General features: G+C 46.1%; 1 protein-coding gene across 17 annotated transcripts in view; it reads left to right on the plus strand.

Annotated features, from left to right (window-relative positions):
- Nucleotides 1–20,532, plus strand: part of FBRSL1 (fibrosin like 1) — a 492,401-nt gene that overhangs the window by 395,163 nt on the left and 76,706 nt on the right. For 13 of the 17 annotated variants that reach the window (XM_027892612.1, XM_027892619.1, XM_027892625.1 and 10 more), the window contains one exon: nucleotides 5,447–5,500. The exons of the other annotated variants lie outside the window; for them this stretch is intronic. In XM_027892612.1, the coding sequence (XP_027748413.1) occupies nucleotides 5,447–5,500 (54 nt within the window). The remainder of the gene's footprint in view (nucleotides 1–5,446; nucleotides 5,501–20,532) is intronic. 17 annotated transcript variants of the gene reach the window in all.

Genomic DNA, 20,532 nt, shown 5'->3' on the forward strand with positions numbered 1-20,532 from the left:
TTGTTAATGGTTAGTTGTAATGACTTTATGAGTTTGCAAGATCTAAAGTCAGGCAGGTATAAGAATATGTCGCTCCATGCTTAATAGCATGTTTGAGCAAAGATTGGCATCCTGCATCAGAAATGGGAATTCTAGGGTCTCTTGTAGTCTTTCATCCTTCTGAATAAAGATGGAAATTCTAAACTAGGTAAAGAAACATATGCTTTTACCAGAAATTATTTCCTAGAGTGATCAATTACTAGGAGATGTAATGAGAAATATACTCCTTAGGGGGAGGAAGGAGGGATTGCCATTACATAATATCCCTTGGGAGAATTTCTGTATCGCATAATGAGGTTGATGATGGAGCATTTGGGGAAAATGCCTATGGATAGGAATTTGTTCTTCAGATTTCCATAAGGAAAACATATTACTGGAAAACAAGCTCGTTAGAAGTAGCAGTGATGTGTTAGTAGGTGGGTACACTTCGCCTCTATACACATTTTTTTTGTTCTCATAACTACTATGCTAGAGACTAGTTAAGCGTAGGATTGAAACGTCCACAAGATGAGAGATGCCAGTGAATAATTTCCTCATTTACTTAACACCAAGGGTAAACCATTAAGAGCTTATGTTCTGTTCTGGGCTTTGTTAAATTATTTCTGTTTATCTGTTGAAGATAGGTCCTGAGGAGAAGAAAATATCTAGCCTCAATGATGTGAACGCGAATTGTCTTCGTGCTGGTGAAAATGAAATACATAGAAATGCATAGAGGTGATGTGTGGATTCATAAAACTTAGTAGCTGATTATGTGTTTTCAGAGTCCTTATGATATCCTGAGGATCACTTAGGAGCTGCCTTTCAGATGGAGAAGCAAGCGCTTGTTAAAAATCACTGAAATACAGCCTTCGTTTTTTAGTAGCAGTTGCCTGAAGGAGGAAAATCATTCATTTCCACACAGCTGCCCCTCGGCGCTGTTGATGCTCGCAGTCCGCGGCTCCGGGAGCCGGGCGGCCACAGCGCCTGGCCCAGAGGTGTTAAAACCAACAGAGGGGAGGGCGAACAAAACCTTAACACCTCTGTCACCGCTGGGGAATTTGCCTAATTCGAGCCGCTCGTTTCGAACCCGAACGCCGGTGATTTCGGCAGCGTTTTCGGGTGGCGCGTCCGGCTTTCTCTGCCCCCGGAGCTGCAAACGCGTTCCAGCTCGGCGGCTTCCTCTGGCAGCGGCCTGTGCGCTCCGAGGAGGCGCAGTGACCCCTGACGGTGGCCGTGCTGGTGGAGTCGGGGCCGCGCAGCCCGCGCTGGTTTTTTGGGAGCTGCGGGCGCGGCCCCGGGAGCGGGGCGGGAGCGCTCGCAGCGCTCACTGTGCGCGCCCCCGCGTGGCCGAGAGCGCGCACTGCGCCCGCCCGGCCCCTCGGAGCGCCGCGATGGGGACACTGAGGCTCCCCCCTCCGTGATGGGGACACTGAGGCTCCCCCTCCGTGATGGGGACACTGAGGCTCCCCCCACCGTCATGGGGACACTGATGCTCCCCCCACCGTCATAGGGACACTGCCCTGATGGGGACACTGAGGCTCCCCCCACCGTCATGGGGACACTGATGCTCCCCCCTCCATGATGGGGACACTGCCCTGATGGGGACACTGCGGCTCCCCACCCTGGGATGGGGTCACTGCCACTCTCCCCCTGCGATGGGGACACTGATGCTCCCCCCGCAATGGGGGACACTGATGCTCCCCCCACTGCTGCACCCACGGCATCCCCACCGCTGGAAACAGAGACCGCACTGCTGACCGCTGTCAGAGTCTGCGTGGGGGCTTGGATATCCAGCGAGGTGGAGGGTAGTGTTGGGTTTTTTAAGCACTGAGAGTTTGCATAAAGGAACTGGTCATGTTTCTGCAATGGTGGAAAAGGTTGCCTTCAAGGAAATGGAAAATAAATGTGGCTGATAGTGGCGGCAGGACTTGATTGCAGGGTGTGTTCTTCCTTGCTGCCCTGTCCCGTTACCTGCAGGGGTTTCACAGTGACCCCCTGAACCGTCTCACAGTCATGGGTTAGCACACCAGTATTGCTCAAGGTAGCTAATGTAATTCTAAACACAACCTGGGATTGCTTGTTCTTGTAAACTTTAACTAGGATGGTGCTGTTGACATGGATGTAGAAAAATAGGTTCTCCAGATCATCCATTTGTACCTTATCTGGCTGCATGGAAAGGGTTAAAGATAAATAAAATGGGTGTTCTTCAACGCTGTAAAAATAAACCTTACTTTCTGGTGGGTGGTAGGAGGAGAGTTGGAGTTTACACAAAGCCGGCGTTTCAAGGTGCCTGTTTGTGTTGCTAACAAAGATATTTCTAGCTTGCTTACAAAATGAGGTTTTTTTAAAAAATACTTTTGTGTTTGGAAGTACTCTGCCTAGCTTATGATCTCGTGAAAAAAAAAAAATGTTCCAGTTAAATTGCTGTGAATGGCAACTACAAGATTTCTGATACTGACTTGAAGCAGGCTGGGCACATTGTTTGCCATAGGGTTTCTGTGGGGGGTAAAAAACATCTGTATGTAGGTGGGTCATAACAGGTATAAATCTTGGAGTTTTTTTTTCCCTGGAAGAATCAACAGTAAAAAGCGTTTAGGCTGTTGAGATACCTGCAAGAATATCTTTACTCCAGAGCTGTAGGTTATAAAGTTATAGCATAGTCTGCCTTCAAAATGGTTGGAAACCTGTCATAAATATCTCTTTCCCACATCCCCTCTGTCTCCCTGGATGATTTGCTCTCTAGCAAAGCCTTCCGTGGAGGGTGTACTGTAATCCTTTTACGTTGCTCCTTCAGTGCAGATTACGCAGCAAGAAATAATTAGGAGATTAATTTTCACCTGTCACTGCCAATAATAGATAACCTTGATACGGTGACAGGGCGAGGAATTTGGGGAGCGGAAAAGCGTTTAACCCTGCAGTGATTGCTGCGGGGCCCAGGCAGAAGATGGTTGCCAGGACGTGACCTCCCAGCTCGCTGCCGGGGGAAGGCAGAGCCGTGTTTGGTCCTGCAGCCTCCCCTCCCGTCTCCCGCGGCCGCTCTGCCTTTCTGGGCGCCGGTGCTCGGTGCAGGTCGCTCCGTGCCGCGCCGGTGCCACGCGCGCCTCGCGCTAATCAGCCCCGAGCAGCCGTCGGAGACCTTTGTGGCTCAGCCTTTTAATTCAAATGCAGTTCTGTTGGCTTTTCATGATTTCAATTCCCAGTCTGACTGGTATTCCTCGGCTGCTGGGGAAGGGAGCAAGCTAATGAAGATAGCTTCATTAGGCAGAGCGCGGTGTAGCCCTTGCTTCTGTCCAACAAACGCAGCTGAAAAAACATCCCAGAAGTAACTGGGCTTTTGGTCTTCAGAGAAAGCAGAGCTGAGGTGTTTCTGCTCCCTTTCAAAATTAATTACTAGCTCTCGTCAGGTGAGCTTAAAAATGCAGCCTGGGCTCTGGGACACTGAAGGCAAACGGGAAGGAAAAATATAACCACCCTTTGCCTCCCTCCCCCCCTGCTTCCTTTTTATTTTTTTTTTTTTCCTTTTGTGCTTAAGTTTAAATCTACAATCTGTTGAAAATGTAATGGGAAACCAGCCTACAGAAAATGCCATTATTCATATCATCGTGAGCTCATTTATTTTATCTGCAATAGTAATGATAAGACAGACTGCTTGGCAATGCTGATAAGCTGAGAAATATCTTAGAGCTATTTGTAAAAGTTAAAGCAGATCTTGGTACTGCGAGATAGGGAAACTGATGAGCCTTTGGGCAATCTGCAGAGCTGAAAGCTAATAAAGATTTTAATAGGAAGGCCTCATTAGGATTAGGGAGATCTATTATCTGTGATTTACACAACACAAACAGTGGGGCAACTTCAATTTTTGCTTCTTTGTTCATTAAATACTATTGCTGAATGTGAAGCCTTTTAACTGGGATCTGGATCTCTTCGTCTTCAAGGAGCCATCACCAGCTGATGGTTGAGCAAGGATGAAAGGGCAGCTGATGTGGGAATGTGTTTGCCACACGTGAGCGATGCCAGAAAGCCGTCATAGTCAGGGACCGGTGGCTTGTTGGAGATACAGAAATGCATTTGTTTGCAGGTGCCTGGGTGGGAAGGTTCTCCTGGGTGTCTTTTTTTTCTGTTGTGAACAATATTTATAAACTTCTGGCTCTGAACAGCATCTTTGCAAAGAAATTAACACGTTGCTGTTGTTCTGGTTCTCCTGATGGTGAGACTGAAATACTATTACGGGATGTCTTGGCCACCCCAGTTCGGCCTGGATGAGTGACTTCTTTACTAGCTGTGATCACCACGTAGATAAAACTGTGTCCAGTGCCACTGGAGTTGGTATGGTAGGAGCACATGCCATGGGTGACCTCATCAAACGGTTTGGTGGTTACACAGGAGGGCTGATTTTAGCACCATGTTCGTTCTTAGACCCGTGATGTACAAAATGTCACTCTTCGAGGTCGTGCACGTGCCTGTCTCATGGGCTCAGCTGCTTGACTCCTTCAGATGTAGCCAGGTGTGTAAGGTGCATGTAAGCTGCTGAAAGAACACTCGTTTATCCAGGGTTTACAGGTGTATTTAATATTTTTTCTCAAGGACCATCCAGGCAGTTTTTGTGCTTGAACTGAACTGTAAAGCCAGGAGCAGAGGCCGTGCTGGAACATTCTTTGGTTTGCTTTTGAGGTCCAAGCCATGCTGTAACCCGATTCTGCAAACCTACAGGTTAAACCATTTTTGCACTCAGGCAGGGAGATACAATTGACCCTCTAGTGCAGATGGAGGGTTTTGTTAGGTGATACCCATGCTGGATGTGAGAGGCCACCACAGCTGTGTTTGGGAGCTGTCTGGTTTGTTCCCTGTGTGCAGCACTCACGGGTACAGGAGTCTCAGCTTCTCCCCATTTTTGTGGCACAGACCAGCTCCTTTCCTGCTGCTGGATCAGATAACCCCAGTGGAAACTACAGTAACATTGCTTCCGTGGAAAAGTAATATTTGGAAACTTTGTTTTGTATTTTCAGTTGTCTGTAATACAGTGTAGCAACCAAAAAGCAACAGGGACCGCAGAACCCCGAGAAGTCTGTTCTGTGGTTTGTGTTCTGCTCGTTCAAACCAGTGCCCTTCCAGGGCCTACAGAAACAGTGCAACAGTAGATTTAACTTCCATGTGCGTGGGGAACTTCCTCAGAAGGAGTAGAGCTGTGGAGACAGATGGGCAGGGCTGGGAGCAAAGCACTGGCCCAGGACTGGAAGGAGTTTCTCGTGTTGGTGTCAGTCTGTTGTAGCCTGTTTGTGACCAGTCACAGGTTCTGTCAGCGAACCAGCCTGGCCTCCAAAAGCACTAGCGCTGTTTGCACGTAACGTGTTGCTCCAGCACGGCTGCCATTTGAGAAGTTTCTAATATTTATGTTTGATATGAATGAAACTTTTTGTTTTGTCTGTAGACCGCAACGGAACTGGAGCTGACTCGTATCAGGAGTGCCTTGATAACAAGCAAGGTATGAGATCAAGTCTCTCCAACATGGGCACTTGGGACTGATTTAGCTTGATTTCCTGCAGCTGAATTGGTTGCTATCTGTCTCTCTCACTCTGTCTCCCCTTTTTTTTTTTTCCCCTTCCCTCCCACCACTGTCTCCAAGCCAATTCACTGTTAACAGTTCCATGTCAGCTAACCTGTTAGCTCAGGGTCTCATTGCACATTTGTCATAAGGCTTCTTGTTTCTAGCACCCCAAACCCTCGGCTATTAAGGGAGGAAGTGGGAAGATTGTAAAACAAAAGTAGCATGTGCGCTTGCTTGCACCTGTCTTCTTCCTCGAGGTTTAGTTGCACAGCCAAGCAGAAAAACAATAAAGTTGAGTTAAGGGGAGGCACGTGCTAGGCTGGGTTACCTTAACCCCAGACATCCTGTTCTAATTTGTGTGCTGACGTGCTGCCTCAGATTTGTCCAGCCTGCTGTCTTCTCCCGTGGTAAAGTTGGTAAGAGCTGAAAAAGCCTCTTGTGACTCATAAGAGAGTGATGATGGTGAAGGAGGAACCTGTTATCCATTTGCTCTAAACCTGGAGAGAAGAGTCACATCAGTAAAAACGAAAATTGTGAAAAGTGTCTCAGAAACAGGACCCAAAAGCAAAATTCATTTGCTCTGTATTTAGAAAAAGGGCTCGGTGTATTGTGTTCTCTTCAGGTGTCCTCTCTGAGAACTGCAGTCAGAAGTGCCACTCCACCGGCGTAGCCGTGTAGTAAGTGTTGAACCTTCTGGTAATCAGGGAGAATAAGCACCCTTCAGTCCAGAACATCAGTCATTATAAACCACAGCAAAGAGCTAAGAGGAAATGCTTATCCTCCCCAGGTTACAGGCATCAGTTACAGGTCCCCTTTTACCCTGCTGTTGACCCAGATCTGTGACAGTAGCTAGAACGATCGTCTCCTGGAATTCTGACTCTTCTTGCGTAGTTTTTCTAAAGTAGGACCAGGGAACACAAGAAACCTGTCCCAGTTTTGGTGCTTGGTTGGAGTTAATTTTCCACTGGTGTCTTTGCTTGCAGTATCCATCAATCAGTGTTACATGTGCTTCAAGTCAAAGCTGCCATGAGGTGCATCTCCCCTTGCTGTTGTTGGGCTCGGGGTGGGGTTATTTGGGGGGGTTGGGGTTTTCTGCTTGTTTTGTTTCCCCCCTCCAAAGTACGTTGTTTCTTTGGTGGCCTTTATGCTCATCTTTTTCGCTATTTTTCTCTACTGATTGTAGTAAATACTTAATCATTGCTAAGCTTTCATTTCAGAAGTTACAACTGGAAGACTAATGTGGAAGAACTGTAATCAATAATGGCTTTTTTTTTTTATTAGATTAAGTTTAAAAGTCTTGTAGACCAATGTAATTCAGGATGTTCCTTTGCCAGATAATTTGCTCTTAGGGAGTACAGTTTTTTCCAGTAACATTTTTCTTGTTGGCTGAGAGAGGCTGATCCACTTGTCATTTTGTAGAAAGCCAATCGAGTTTCAGATTAAAAAAAAAAAAAAAAAAAAAAAAAAACCACACTAGTATTCTCATTTTTGGAAACTAATTGCAGTCCCTTTGATGTGCCACTTACCCTGATTTATCTGACGGGTGGTATTAAACGGCATTATATCCATTCCTTTCATTTGTGTGTTCATCCTGCGGGTTTTTCTTGTCGTGTGGTTTTTGGAAGGTTTCTTTGGCATTGTTGTTAGCTCGTCAACAAGCAGTATAATATAATTATAAGCACTTTCAATCCAGTATGAATTGGATCTGGTTTGGGTGATCTACCATGTCCATCTGCTACATCATCATGTTTAAAGCAATGAATGCAGAGGTTTAAAGGTAAAAGTATACAATGGTATACAATAGTAACTTGTAGTCAGACTCTTACTGGCACATTACATTCTGTGAGCAGGCGGTAGGGTTGAATCTACCATTTGCAGCAATTTACAGAATATAAAATACATAGCTGACAGTGGGCCCATAATTCTGCCTGTTTCTGTTATGTTCAAAGCAGAACGCCACCAAAGGCTGGAAGTAGCAGTGGCTTTTTAAAAGTATTAAATCTTCAAGCTATGTGAAATGCTATTTCCATGGCTTCTCTTTATAGCAGCATGCTTGTCTCCTAGAAATTATGCTATAATGAGGTTTGGTTTATATATTTTACCCCTCTCCTCATTAAAGTGCTATCTCTCAGAAGAAGCGCTTTGTGTTTTGAAATACAGCGCGGTTAAAACGAAGGCAGGTTTATAAGGATTTAATGTACTTGGGTGCCAGGGTTTTGCAGCTTTATGGCAAAGATGTTTTAACAAAGGGCTTTATGGTAAGGGTGTGCTGTATTTTAGTCAGGCAGTTGCTCAAGGGAAAATTTTCAGCGTGAGCACATCACAGCAGCAGGGAGGAATTCAGAGGGAAAGGCCTCCAAGATCAGTCACCAGCTTGGCTGATACTAAGTCTTAATTCTATGCAGCTTCAAGACCTGATTATTTGTATTTTTCTTTTTGCCTCTTCACTCAGGGAAGACAAAGCCTTGCACCATGTCATGCAGCACCACAAGCAGGCCCACTTAGGTTTCCCTTCTTTGTGCTCCAAGGCAGGGTGCAGGGGACCGTGTTGGTGACAGCCACAGGTGGGATTATTACACCCTCTCAGAACAGAGCTTGCTTGCTTTTTCAGCCTTTTAACTCCAGTATTCATTACTAAAACTGTACCCTAAAAGCAAGGCTTTCTGAGTGTTTGTGGTTTGGAAGTGAAGAGGGCAGAAGTTGGGAGCAGTTGCCCATCCACCGCAGCAGAAGATGTGACCTGCTCCTCTGGGATACACTTAATATCCCATGGTTTCCTGAGAGCTAGAGGGTTCTGCCGTGGAAAACAGGTATAAAATTACTGCCAGACACAGTTGTTTCTGGAGCTTCTCAGTAGGAACTCACTGTTATTATAAATGAAACAATGCTGGTTTAAAGGTTTAGGCAATGAAAAGCACTTAGTTAGGGCCCTGGTGGCAGCCAGGAGACAGAACCTCTCATCCTTGGAACAGTGAGTAGAGAAATAAATGATCTTGGAAACTGATTCCAAGTATTTCATGTTACCATTTGTAGTGCCTTCTCTTATCCATAGAAAACTGTGGTTTACTTTGTTTCCAGCAGCCTTTTCTGCATCTCCATGACCTCAGGTAGGCTGATAATGGCTGTTTTACCCTCCTGGGCTCCAGCTTTCCAAGCAGAGCTCCAGTTTCCTCCTGGAGGAACCCAATACCTTTCACTTCTCCAGTTTTCTAGTAGAGTATCACGGTCCAGTGTAACTTCCCCACAGATGGATTAGTTGATGCTTTTCCAAGATGAACTTGGTTTTGTCTTTTTGATGGCGCTATTGACTCTTTTTATTTCTCTTCTGATACTTTACACCACTTCCTCATTTCGGTGTTGCTGATTGATTTTGTCAGCTCACCCCAAGAGGGAAGACAAATGTAATTTGCAGCTGCATTTGGGAACAGGGATGAAGGGTGGTTGGCCTTGGCCTTGATGGAAATGTGGCTGCAGCCGAGCCAGTGGCGCCTCTGTCCTGAGGAACACCCTGGGTGGTGCAGTCCCAGTGCGTGTCATCTTCTATTAGTCTTGATGCAACCAACGACCCTGTTTGTGTGGGCACGTTAAGCACGGCATTAATGTCTGATTTGACTACTTTGGGTGCAGACAGGCTGTAATCAATCACCTGGGCTCTTCTGACAGAGAGTGTGGCTGGGTGGGATGAGGAGAGAGAATAAAATGCCTGCTTGGGCCAAAACTAGGAACTTGGAAAAGTCCTTGTAGCTGAGGTAACTGTAGCGGTGGGTGGAAGAGGGTTCTTCACTGGAAAGAAAAGCTGCAGAAGTGAGAAATGTGTGGTCTGTTCAACCTTCTTCCTGCCTGTTAAACACTGGCCAGGGAAACGAGACCACCACGACACAGAGGCATCTTTCAAAAGATGTTATTGGGAGAAGCTCTAACCTGTTCCAGTTTCCTGATCCCTTTTGAGCCCCAGCAGGATTAGTTTCAGGATGGCAAAGATGAATTATGAGGCAGATAAATAAAAATGGCAGACTGGCATGAAGAGTGCGGTCAGAACAGTTCTGTCACTGAAGATGTTATTTCCATTAAATGTTTTGAGATTTAATATTGATTTCAGTGAACTTACCCTTGAAAACAGATTTCCTCCAAACCTTTATTTTTATATATTTGTTTTGGAACTATTTTAGGAGGCAGAAAAATGAAACTTCAGCTTCAAACAGTTTTTATGTTTTGAAATTGGCTTTTTTCACCGTATGAACAATTTTTAAAATATTATTATTATTTGTATTTCAGTCATGCCTGTGCACTCTAGTTATGGGCTAAACGTCATTTTGCCAACCACAACGCAGACTGGGGGGGGATCAGTTTCTGCCTGAAAACGCTTTGGGGTTGTGTTTCTGATGGGCTGTGTTGATTGCCAGTGCCTATTTGGAAAAAAAAAGAAAAAAAACAACCCAACAACGTTCTCATTTTACAATATGTTGGCTGCCTTTTTGTTGAAAGAATTATAAATAAATCAGCAGATTTTCCACAAAAACACATATGCTTTCTTCCTGATGAGCACGATGACGCACCGAGAATCCTTGCAAGAGGCCTTGAATCTCCTTCAAGCAGAGGATAGTGCTGAGGTTGAAATCGAAATTTCTAATAACTCTCTTCATTAAAAAAGATACTGGTGGGACCTTGTTAGCAGAAGAATTGCCATTTTCTGACTAATGTTTTTTTTTATTTTTGCAAGCATGGGAACAAAGAAAGAAAGGAGCAGGCAGAATAAAAGCCTGTGTGAGTGTATGTGCAGAGGCTGCAGCTCTCTAGACTCGTAATGGTATCTGGAAAGGGTCCAGGCTGTTGTAAATATGAACTTTTGTCAATATTCCCCAAGCTTCTTTGGACTCTAGGGTGGGCTTTATTAGCTGAAGGTCACACCATTGTGCTATCTCCCTCTCCTGAGACCTCTGATACCTTCCTGAAAGGACAGCCCATTATCCCCGGGCTTAGAAGCCAGCTTTCCCTTCAGTGGCACTGAAGCTGATAAGCTTAAGAGGCGTATTTCATCCCCCCACTGCTGCTTTCAGGAAACAAGCAGTGTTTATGGTTCCTGATTAATTCCAGTCGAACAAAACAGTAAAATAGGAGGCATGTGTGTGCGTGCACGTGCACGCTCACAGACACGGGCTGGGCTGGTTTGTGAGGCTGCTCCTGCTGCGTGGGGTCAGCTCACGGCGCCGGCCACGGCCAGCAGTGCCTGTGCTGGCGCTTTGTTTGGCCTGGGTGGTGCGTCCAGAGATGGATTTGGCGACGCAAGAGGATCCTGGGCTGCAATCAGTGTGAGGAGAAAGGGGGGTAGCAGCAGCCTGAGCATCAAGGTTGGGATTGATTTGTGGCAATTAAGCGTTAAGGTCTGCGAGAGCGGGACCACCCGCCGGGAGAGTGGCTTTCCATCACCTGCCGAAGATGAATGGCCCAAGGAGAGGGAAGGGCAGGGATTTTGTACTCAGCTACCTGAAAAGAATCGTAAAACCGCTGAATCTCGCTTCGGGATCTTGCAGCCCCGTTTATCACAGCTAAATCCCTTTGCTGGGAATTGTATGCAACGGAGTTGGAAGATAAAAATGCTACTGCTGCTTTGTTTTCTCCGTTGTTGTCTTTGGCTTGAAATTTGCCAGGAGGAGTTCTGCTGACTTTCTTGTGAGTCCTCTTTCAGTAGGAATGTGTTCCATACGTGGGTCCCGATTTCTTGGGGTTATTTTTTTCCTCCTCTGCTGAGATTCAGAGTGTGGAATTACCAACAATGAATAACGCATTCTCTACACTCCTGCAGCTCTGTAAAGCACCCAGGTGGCATGTCCCAGCGACTGGGGCACCCAGGGGAGGAGATCCATGCTCTGTGTCCCCCTCCAGCATGCTCTTGGTGGGCAAAACACCTCGTCTGCCTGTGCATCTTGAGTTCTCAAGTGGAAAATGAGAGTCCTGGCAGTGGACACAGTCCTGTTCGGATGAACATGCAGGTTGCAGATCAGCTAATTAATGTATGTTGCATCAAATCTTTGTTTCACTTCCCACGTGGTCTGTGTTTAAACCAAATTCTTGGTCCTGAGGTTACAGCTGCCTTCATTTCCTTTGCCAGAGCAGAGATAGAACAACATTAAATATAATTTTACAAAACTATATGTTTACTGTTTTACCAGTGAGGACCATATTTAAAGATGGATTTTTGGTATGATGGTTCCAGATGAGAACCTCCTTAAATATCCCACGGACTCCTTTTTGAGGGGAAAGTAGATTTGAGGGAGAAAATTGCTTTGAAATATTAACAAAAGGTTCTGAAGCTGAAGATATGGTTCTTTCTCCAGATGGGTTAACATGGTAGAAATATTGTTATTGGTCCAGTTGTGCGCCACAGACTGCAGTAGCTTGGGCCCCAGGTTTGGTGATAAGTGAAATGTTAACATGTGCTTGGCAGAGCGAGCTCTTAATTTCCCTTGAAATGGAGGGGGCAGAAATGATCTCATTGGACAAGATGTCTTTGGGCTACTGCCCACTGTTAGGTATGTCCTAGACAGGATTTATTGACTTGATGTGGGCAGATTATTTCCCTTTCACTCCCTGAATCTGGCCTGCAGTAGGTGTTAGTAAAAGAGCTTTCCACCTCCTGTATGGCAGGAAGCATCTTAGCTCTTGTTGAAATATGAATCTCCCTTCCTTTATTAAAATTAAGAACCGCTTTCTCACATGGCAAAGTGATAATAAAGACTGAAATTGGATCTATAACTTCATGAAAAGAAAGAGAATTTTTTTTTTTAAGACAAATCATGCATGGTAATACCTTCATTGTTCTCTCGCCGTGTTCTTTGTGTTGCCTAACTCCCTGCGAACAAAGAACCCCATAACCGGGATTGTAAAAATAATCCAGGCATTTAAGTCAAAACTCAAAAGGCCCTTGGGAATCTCATGCAAAGGTGTGCCCTTGAAACGGTGGTTTATGAGTTGTCTGAGCAGGTTGGAACATCCTGGCCCTGAGGAAATCTCTGGGAGTTTTGCCGCTGACTCCAGCGGGGTCAGGACGCTTTGTGCCCACTGCGGGCGTGGAGCAGAGCCCTCTCTCAGCCTTTCAGAAAGTTTGACTCCCTCCTCTCCAGCGGGAGGGGGGATTTTCTACTCGGTTGCACTTGTGAATTCTGGTTGAGGGAATTGCTTTTTGGTCCCTCCATCTTTGTCACTTACTTAAACAAACATGCAAACTGGAAGCACGCACTTGCTCGAGCTTCCGCAGCGAGTGCCTCCTCGAGATGTCTTGTTGCTGGTCTAGAACTTGAACTGCTTGGGAAAGTGGCTCTAAGGGGAGGTTAAATGATTTAAATGCTTAAATGAATCCAACTGGGCAGAGAGATGGGAAGTTTTATTCCTAGTTACCATTCAGATGTCTGGACCCAGCTAGTTTGAAATGTGAAGTTTTGGTCTCTGAGCGTGAACACAGATCAGTAGCGAGGTTGTAAATTGAAGCAATGAGTATTTCTTCATCAGTCTATTGCAAAATAATGGGGGGTTGAAAGTACGGGTTTATCCAGGGTCAAATTCACTGGGAAGGGAAGATACTTAAATGAACAGTGAGGGAATTAGTCTGAAATTTGCAGGCAGACTCAAGTAACCAGGGCCTTTCAAAACCCACCTGAACACAGCCCTGTTGAGGAGGAGACTGAGCTGCATGACCCCTGTCTGCAGTGGCTCTGGTTGGATGTCTCATCCTTGCCCAGGGTATTTGAGAAAACCACTGGTTTGTCTGGCTCTGATTATTGTGAACATGGACATTATCGTGTCACAGTCCAGGGAGAGCGGGGGGGAGTTACCCGAGTTGTAGAGAATTCCTGTGTCCTCAGCCCTGCACATCCGTGGTGCAGTGGTCAGTGACGTCATCTGTTGCTTAAGAACTGCTGCTGATGGAGTAAGCTCTGCATATTATGAAAAACAAAAACCAAATAAACCATAATCCCAAAAAACCACGATCCAGGGCTCCAAGAAAATTGGCACACTTCGATTACCACATCGTAGCTCTCCATCAAGAGAAAAAGTTAAGGAAAAATTACTAGAGAAAACCTTCTAAGCTTTCAGCAACAATATCCTACAGACTCTTGTTGATCCATGGAGCTCAACAAACTGATTTCTAGCAAACTTGTTTTTAATTGATGCTAGTGGAGATTAGATTTAAAATGTGGGCTGTGTGTCATTCGTGTTGCTCTCAGTAGCTGGAAGGAGGAGTTGGAAAGCTACATCCAGGGTACAGCATGAAAGCTTATTGAGGCTTCTCTGCTGCTCAGGGGATCGCAGAAATGTTGCAGTGGCTGAAAGATTGGCTGTAACTTTTCCATGTTTAGCTGCAATGGAATGTGCAAAAGCTTAAAAATTTCTTGAAAGCACCTGGGGAGGCCCAGCCATTCTGTCAGCAGGAGTATGTGCTGAAAGCTGCTCAAGAGAGGGACATTTCTTAAAATGGTTTGCAAAAAGTAACAGTCACAACTCAGTATAGACAATTAGAGAACATTAGAAGTAAATGGTTAATTTTCCCCAACTTTTTCTTGCTCAAAAAAGAAGCTTGGTTGTTCCTCACTGTAGCTGTGTCTTGAAGGCTTTCCTTAATGAGCCATCTCCTGTCCAGTATGGAAAGAAAAACAAAAGAGTTAGAGACCTTCCTTTGTCTCCTTGTGATTTTAATCTGGTTCCTTCATTCCTAATCATCTCGAAGGATTGTAAAAGCAAAACCTGTGAAATCTTGGTTCTTACTTCTTTCTCTCCCAAACATCATCGTTTGTTCTTTTATGGGGTTGTGTTTCTTTATCCCTGAATCAGCTGCCTTTTTTATTTTTTCTCCTGTAACAAAAGTGGGGCAGGAGGGAGGGAGGGGGTGACGGGAGCGCTGCCTCCTTTGATTCCCTCTCCCACAAGTGTTCCTTGGCCTTTCATACCCAGGAGTGGATGCGGCTCTTGAACAAATTGGACCTACTTGTTTGCTGGCCTAGGCCATCTTGTTATCCAGCCAGCTGTGTTTTGATCTTGGAGGGCCATTTGAAGATTAAATTGAGACATCTTTTGTTACTATTAAGTGCAGTAATTAAATCAGCTCAGTGTTATTTAAGTGTGGAAAATGTCGCTTTGCTGGCCCATGGGTGTCTGAAGTTGCCATTAGACAGCTGTGTTGCTTCCAGTGCTAATGATGAAGAGGTAGGAGAAAAGAGCCAAGTGCTCTCTAAATAATTTTCAACTCTTTCTGGGTTGTGCTGGATCCCCTCCCCACCTCTGTGTGTGACGTTTCTCCCCCATCTCTCCTCAATTCATGAAGAAAGAGGTTTTCGAGAGGGAACTTGAGCTTTTTCGGGTGGAGGGCTGGCAGAGAGTGCCCAGTGCTGGGCAGAGGAGTGGAATGGTGTGGATGAGATGTGCTGAGCTCCCCGGATGGGCAGCTGCTGCCCCATCTCTGCGTTTGCACGTCGTTGGCTCTGTGAACAACAAAGGAGGCTGACCTGGCAGGATGGATGCAATAAATGAGCAAAGTTGACTGCTTGCCCCCCTTCCTCCGTGCGGGGGAGTCTGCCAGTCAAGTCAAGCACAGGCAAGTACATTTGTTCCCATGAGGGCCATTGTAATACAATTTGCTGGTGAGGACTGGCCTGACTGTGAAGTGGTGGCACCTGGGAGATGTGAACTCTGGCCGAGGCCAGGGCTGGTATCGTTCAGAGGTCACCTGGGGCTTACCGGGGTGAACCGGTTGCCCTTCCCTGTCCCCCTTTGCCTGCTGCTTGCTGAGCAGACTGCTTTGAGAGAAGTGGCTGGAAGTGATGATTGGCAGCAGGGAGCAGGGCGGGCAGACCCGGGAAGAGGAAGCGAGATCCTCGGTGGGAGAGGAAGTTCTTCGGAGGTCGCGTTCGTTGTAATGCTGGGTTAAGTTGTGCAGCAGTATTGGTTCATTGCTACTGGCAGCACTGATCACTTGAGCGTTGCCTTACCCTTCCCACTGTGCCCTTTAGAACCTTGTCTCACCTCCCATCTGCAGCTGAACACGCTGCTTGCTGCTCCCACCATGGAATTCAACAGCTCTCGCTTCTGGGCAGGGGAGCAGCGGGCAGGGCCACCCACACCCACCCCGGCTGTCCTGCTGCCCCCCGAGGGGAAGCTGTGTGTCCCCTCCCCAGGACCACACCGCAGCCTTCCTTGGGAGCTGCCTCCTCAGCCCATCCCTCCTGGCTGCACCCGGCTCCGGGCTCCATCCCCAGTGATTGCCCGGCAACATCTATTTGCATTGCTTTGTAGCCGCTGCCTTTTATGGAAGGGGAAGTGTATTTGCACTTCACCAGTGTTTTTTCGAGCTGTGCCAAGGGCAGGAGTATGGCAGATGGGTGGGGATGAGAGAATCGGGAGCATGATGAATCTGTTTTTCTTACCTTGTTTAAAATTGCCTGTTAAAATTCAGCAGCCGCACCTCCGATCAGCCTAATGGTGTCTGCCATGTTGCGAATACACAGTCATTAGTTGGTCCAATTCATGCATGCTGAGGTAGGAGGGTGATGTGAATGCAAAGGAGCTGCAGAGAATGGGAGCTGGGGGGGGCAGAGGAAGGAGGGGGAGAAGCTTGGTAATACAGTGACAATGAAACATACGGTAGTCACACTGGAAAACTTTCTCCTTCATTAGCAGGGATCTGTTGAGTTTCTGCTCACATTAGGGTAATTAACACAAGTACAGATTGTTGAACATCTGTGCAGTTTAACTATATGGCCGGTTCCCAGGCTTTAAACAGGGCTGTGAGGAGCCAAATGCAAAGCAGTATGAAAAGCCCACACACTATTCATTTTACTGAAATTAGCATTTCTGGATGAAAGCTGATGTTGCACGTCGGCTATAAATTTTCTCTGGTCTGTTGCCAGGTTGGCTAATGATCTGAGGTTAGTGTTTGTTAAAAAAATTTTAAAATTTGTTACTTTTAATATTCTGGAGGGGAAGTTTCTCTCTCGCTCTTCTTTTCTTAAAAGGCAAAACAAAAAGCAACCGAACAAAGCATATGGGTATATTATATCTAACGTGCTTCTAATCTTTTTCCAATGCAAGCCCAGGAAGGAGTTGCTGGTTCAGCCTCCATCAGGGGCTGTTGGCTTGGTGGAACCACCAAGGCTTTTTAGTATTTCTGACCAAGCTGGGGTTTTAATTTTCTAGCCTTGTAAATGCCTGGGAGGCTCCGCTGACGGTGTGCTGCGTAAATGGAATGCAGAATTCTGTCTGCAGGATGGCGACTGCACAGGCACTGCTTCTCCACACATCCCCGTCCCTGAGCTCTGGCTGTGGGCACAGGCCTGCCAGGACAGAGGTGTAGCTGTATTTATGGAGAGCCTCCTGTGCTGGTTATCCCCCAGGAGTGCTGTGTTGCTGTGGCATCTTCAAGGTTCCCCCTTGCTCCTTTTTGCTTTTCCAGCTGAGAGCACCTGGGCCAGGAGGCTTCACAGACTCGGCCCTCCAGGCCACCATTGCCTCTTACACCTTGGTCCCTCGGAGCCAGTGCTTGTTGGCCAAGGTTTGTTCATTATTTTTTCCCTTTGTGGAAGGGTACAGGCTGATTTTTCTTTAAATGGATGATTTGTGGAGCCTCCTTTACGTGGGTTCCCTGACACTCATAATTCGTGGTCATGTTTCTGATTGTGGATTTTAAACATCTTTTCACTCTGCACCCAGATATTTTCACATGTGACCATCCACAATTTTCTCTTCTTGCTGTGATTCCCCTTGTGACTGTTTTCTAACCGTCTCTTGGTGTGGTGCAGTTGTGGGTTGACTTGGATTTTTTTCACAAGTGAAATTGCGATTGGAGTTTTCCCCAGATTTTTTCCACAGGTGGAATGAAGTGTTCAAGGCATTGTTGGATGGGGCTTTGAACAACCTGGTATAGTGGGAGCTGCCCGTGGTGGAGGGGTTGAAACTAGATAAGCTTTGAAGTCCCTTCCAACCCAAACCATTCTATGATTCTCTGAGTTGCTGTGAGGCAGATAGCCCTTATAGCTGGGACAACAATTAGTGCACCATGTGTGTCAGGAAATTTTGTTTTAATGGAGATGACTTTCATGTGTGAAGATAAAAAGCCTACCAATGTGCATAAAGAGAATAATCCTCATTAGCACAATTTTGTCCCTGCTGTTTTCACTAAGTAAAAAAATTTTGTTCGTGGTGGAGGTTTTTTAATGTAATCCCTGTGGGCTGATGTGAACAGAGCTGACCTTTGAAACCCTATTTAAATTTTAAAAGGTTTGTATATTTTTTTGTTTAATTGGGAAAGGAAGGGGCTTGGTGTCTTGGAGGAAATGTAATTCTTGCCAAGAGTGAGTGATTTGATCCTTTAGTTCACCCTCAGCTCCTGCTCTGTGATGGCTTAGCATTAGCATTGAGCTTGGCATCACTTGAAGTTGTTGTTGAAGTTGTCTGGTTTGGCATGGATAAACCTCTTTCTGGGGTGAAGGTGTTTCCACAAGACAGACTTGCTGAACTGTATAAAACTGTGCAAGCTCAGTTAAATATGTGGCTTATTTTTGAAGCACTAATTCAGTTAATCTAGTCCAAAAGGAAATTTGGGCTGGCCTACTTACTCTTGTAACAGTTTCGCAGATAATTATTTGTGTGTGTGTTGTGAGCTTAGTTAGGAAATGTTTATCTACATTAGACTTTTACCCTCCCCGTAAAGGATGTCAGGGGGTGGCATGTTGTTTGGTAACAACAGGGGACATTTAGCTCAGAGAGCATCAGTTACAAGAGGATGACAGAGGGCATTGGCCCTTTCAAAGCAGGGTATGCAGTGAACTGAGCATTGAGATTTCCTCTGTGATGGTCTTGCCAAAAGGGTCCTGACTCCTCGGTTAAGAAGTACTTGTTTAAGACTACATTGAAAAAAAATCCTTACTTCTACTGTTTGTTTTTATCCTGGATTTGATGGTAGGGTTACTCTGAGTACTGACAAAATTGTGTAACTGAAGTTGATACTGATGTTCAGACTCAGCCAGGTTAACATCTGTGTTCCCTGGATTTGTGCCCTCTGTAGCTCTGCTTGAATTTTATTTGATCTCAGTCAAGGAACACCCAGCCCTATGCAAGAGAGTCACACTCAGGAGGAAAAAAAAACCGCAACAGTATTCCTGATAAAAAAAAAAAAAAAAAACAGACAAACCTGGATTGTTTTCACTATTAGGTAAACCAAAGTCAGCTGTTGGGGGACGTGGAACTGACCATGGAACGAAAGGGCTGCTGTACCTGCAGATACACGGCCAGAATGAACCTTTATTAGTGCCCCACTCTGCCTCAGCCTGCTTCTTAGGGATATTTCAACAGACTGGGCTTAAAATGCTTGTTCTGTTCCTGAGGAGCAGAAAATGCAGCACATCCCGAGAAGTGGTTTCAGGATTTTGGAAGATAGCAAAACTGTGGCTGGTGAAAGGAGCTGTCAGCCTGCAGTGACACGGCTGTGTCTGAGAATGTACTTGCAATGATTCTCCTGGCAGAGTTTTCCAGTGTGCACACTCTGTATCTCTCCCAGGCTGGGGGGCTGTAGGGCATGCACTGAGAAACTTGGGAACATCATTTTGAAGGGTTCCCAAAGTTTCCTTGGAGCTTTCACTTCATACATCGCTTGGCCAACTGCAAAGCAGCAAGCTCTCTCGTTCTCCCGCTTTGAGCAGGTGGATGTATTTAAATAAATACCTAAAGTAAGGTTGGAGAACTTTAGACTGTTGTTGGGCTGGGCTGCATATCCTCAGCCACCTCTCAGACCTTGATCAAACCCCAAACCGAGCGTGTCTTGCTAACTCTGCAGTTGCGTGGTTGGAATTATCTCCATTGTGTCGATGGGAACACTGAGGCAGATTGGAAATTACTTGCCCTAGGCCTTCTAATGCTGACAATAGACCACACAGTCCCTCAGCCTCTTTCTGTGCCAAAACCATTCTCTTGTGCCTGCATATGGAAAAAACAGAGTAGATGGAGCAGAGAGTGGTATTTGTTGTGATAACAATGTGTGTTGGGTCCCAGGGGGCCATCGGACAGTGATGGATACACTGCTGTGAAATTGGAATCACCGAGAGGTGCACACAAGGAAAGGCTGGGATGTGGCTGCCAAGCATGTAGGTGGACAGGGGAGCAGGCAGGGAGGTGCAGCCTTAGTGGGTCCAGCAGCCCATTTGCATTCTCCTGTCAGGGAGCTGGAAGCTGCCACGGAGCAGTTTATACTCCAGCCTGTGCTGGCTCTGAATTATGCATGACCAATTTATCATGCCCCCAGCTGAAAAACTAATTGTGTCCCTGGGATATATTTACTAGAAATTGTAGTTTGCTGTGCTGGGGTCCCCGGAGTGTCCAGCAGAGCAAACGACTGGGAAGTGGGAGTGTGTTCAGAACAGGACTCCTGGCTCCACTGCAGCCCCTGTGCTGTGGAGAGATTTTTCATTTCGATTGCCTTTTCGAGGGTTTTCCCCCTCCCTCCCATTTTTCTTGCACTGCATTACACTTAATCGGGCTGCAGGAGCCCTTCCAGTAGTCTCCAGTATGAAAAAGCACACGATGTGCCTGAAAAAAGGCAGTTTATTCAGGAAATGCCAACCAGGTTGGGGGGAAAGGGGGCTGGTTTCTTCTCTGTGTGGTTTTCCTTTTTCCTTTTTTTTTTTTTTGTTTTGTTTTGTTTATAAGCACAGCGTGGCTTCATGTCATGTCTCCAATTACCATGAACTTCCCCTCCCTCTCCAGGTCTAGAGTGATGAGGTTGCCTAATTACTGTCATTTGAGCAAGAGGTTGAGGAGGAGAGGATTTCTTTTCCTCATACAGGGCTTTTGGGGTGGGCTGAAGCTTGCAGATGGTGTTACCACCACGTCTGTGTAAGGAACACGGAATGCTCCAAACAGACTTTCTCGGTGATGCAATGAAAACTGTCAAACCTGCATCTAGCTGTAAACCCTCTCATAAGATAGAG

Source organism: Empidonax traillii, unplaced genomic scaffold (genome assembly GCF_003031625.1).
Source record: "Empidonax traillii isolate 1590-97213 ecotype Southwest subspecies unplaced genomic scaffold, ASM303162v1 scaffold361:size2146424, whole genome shotgun sequence".
Taxonomy (NCBI): Eukaryota; Metazoa; Chordata; class Aves; order Passeriformes; family Tyrannidae; genus Empidonax; species Empidonax traillii.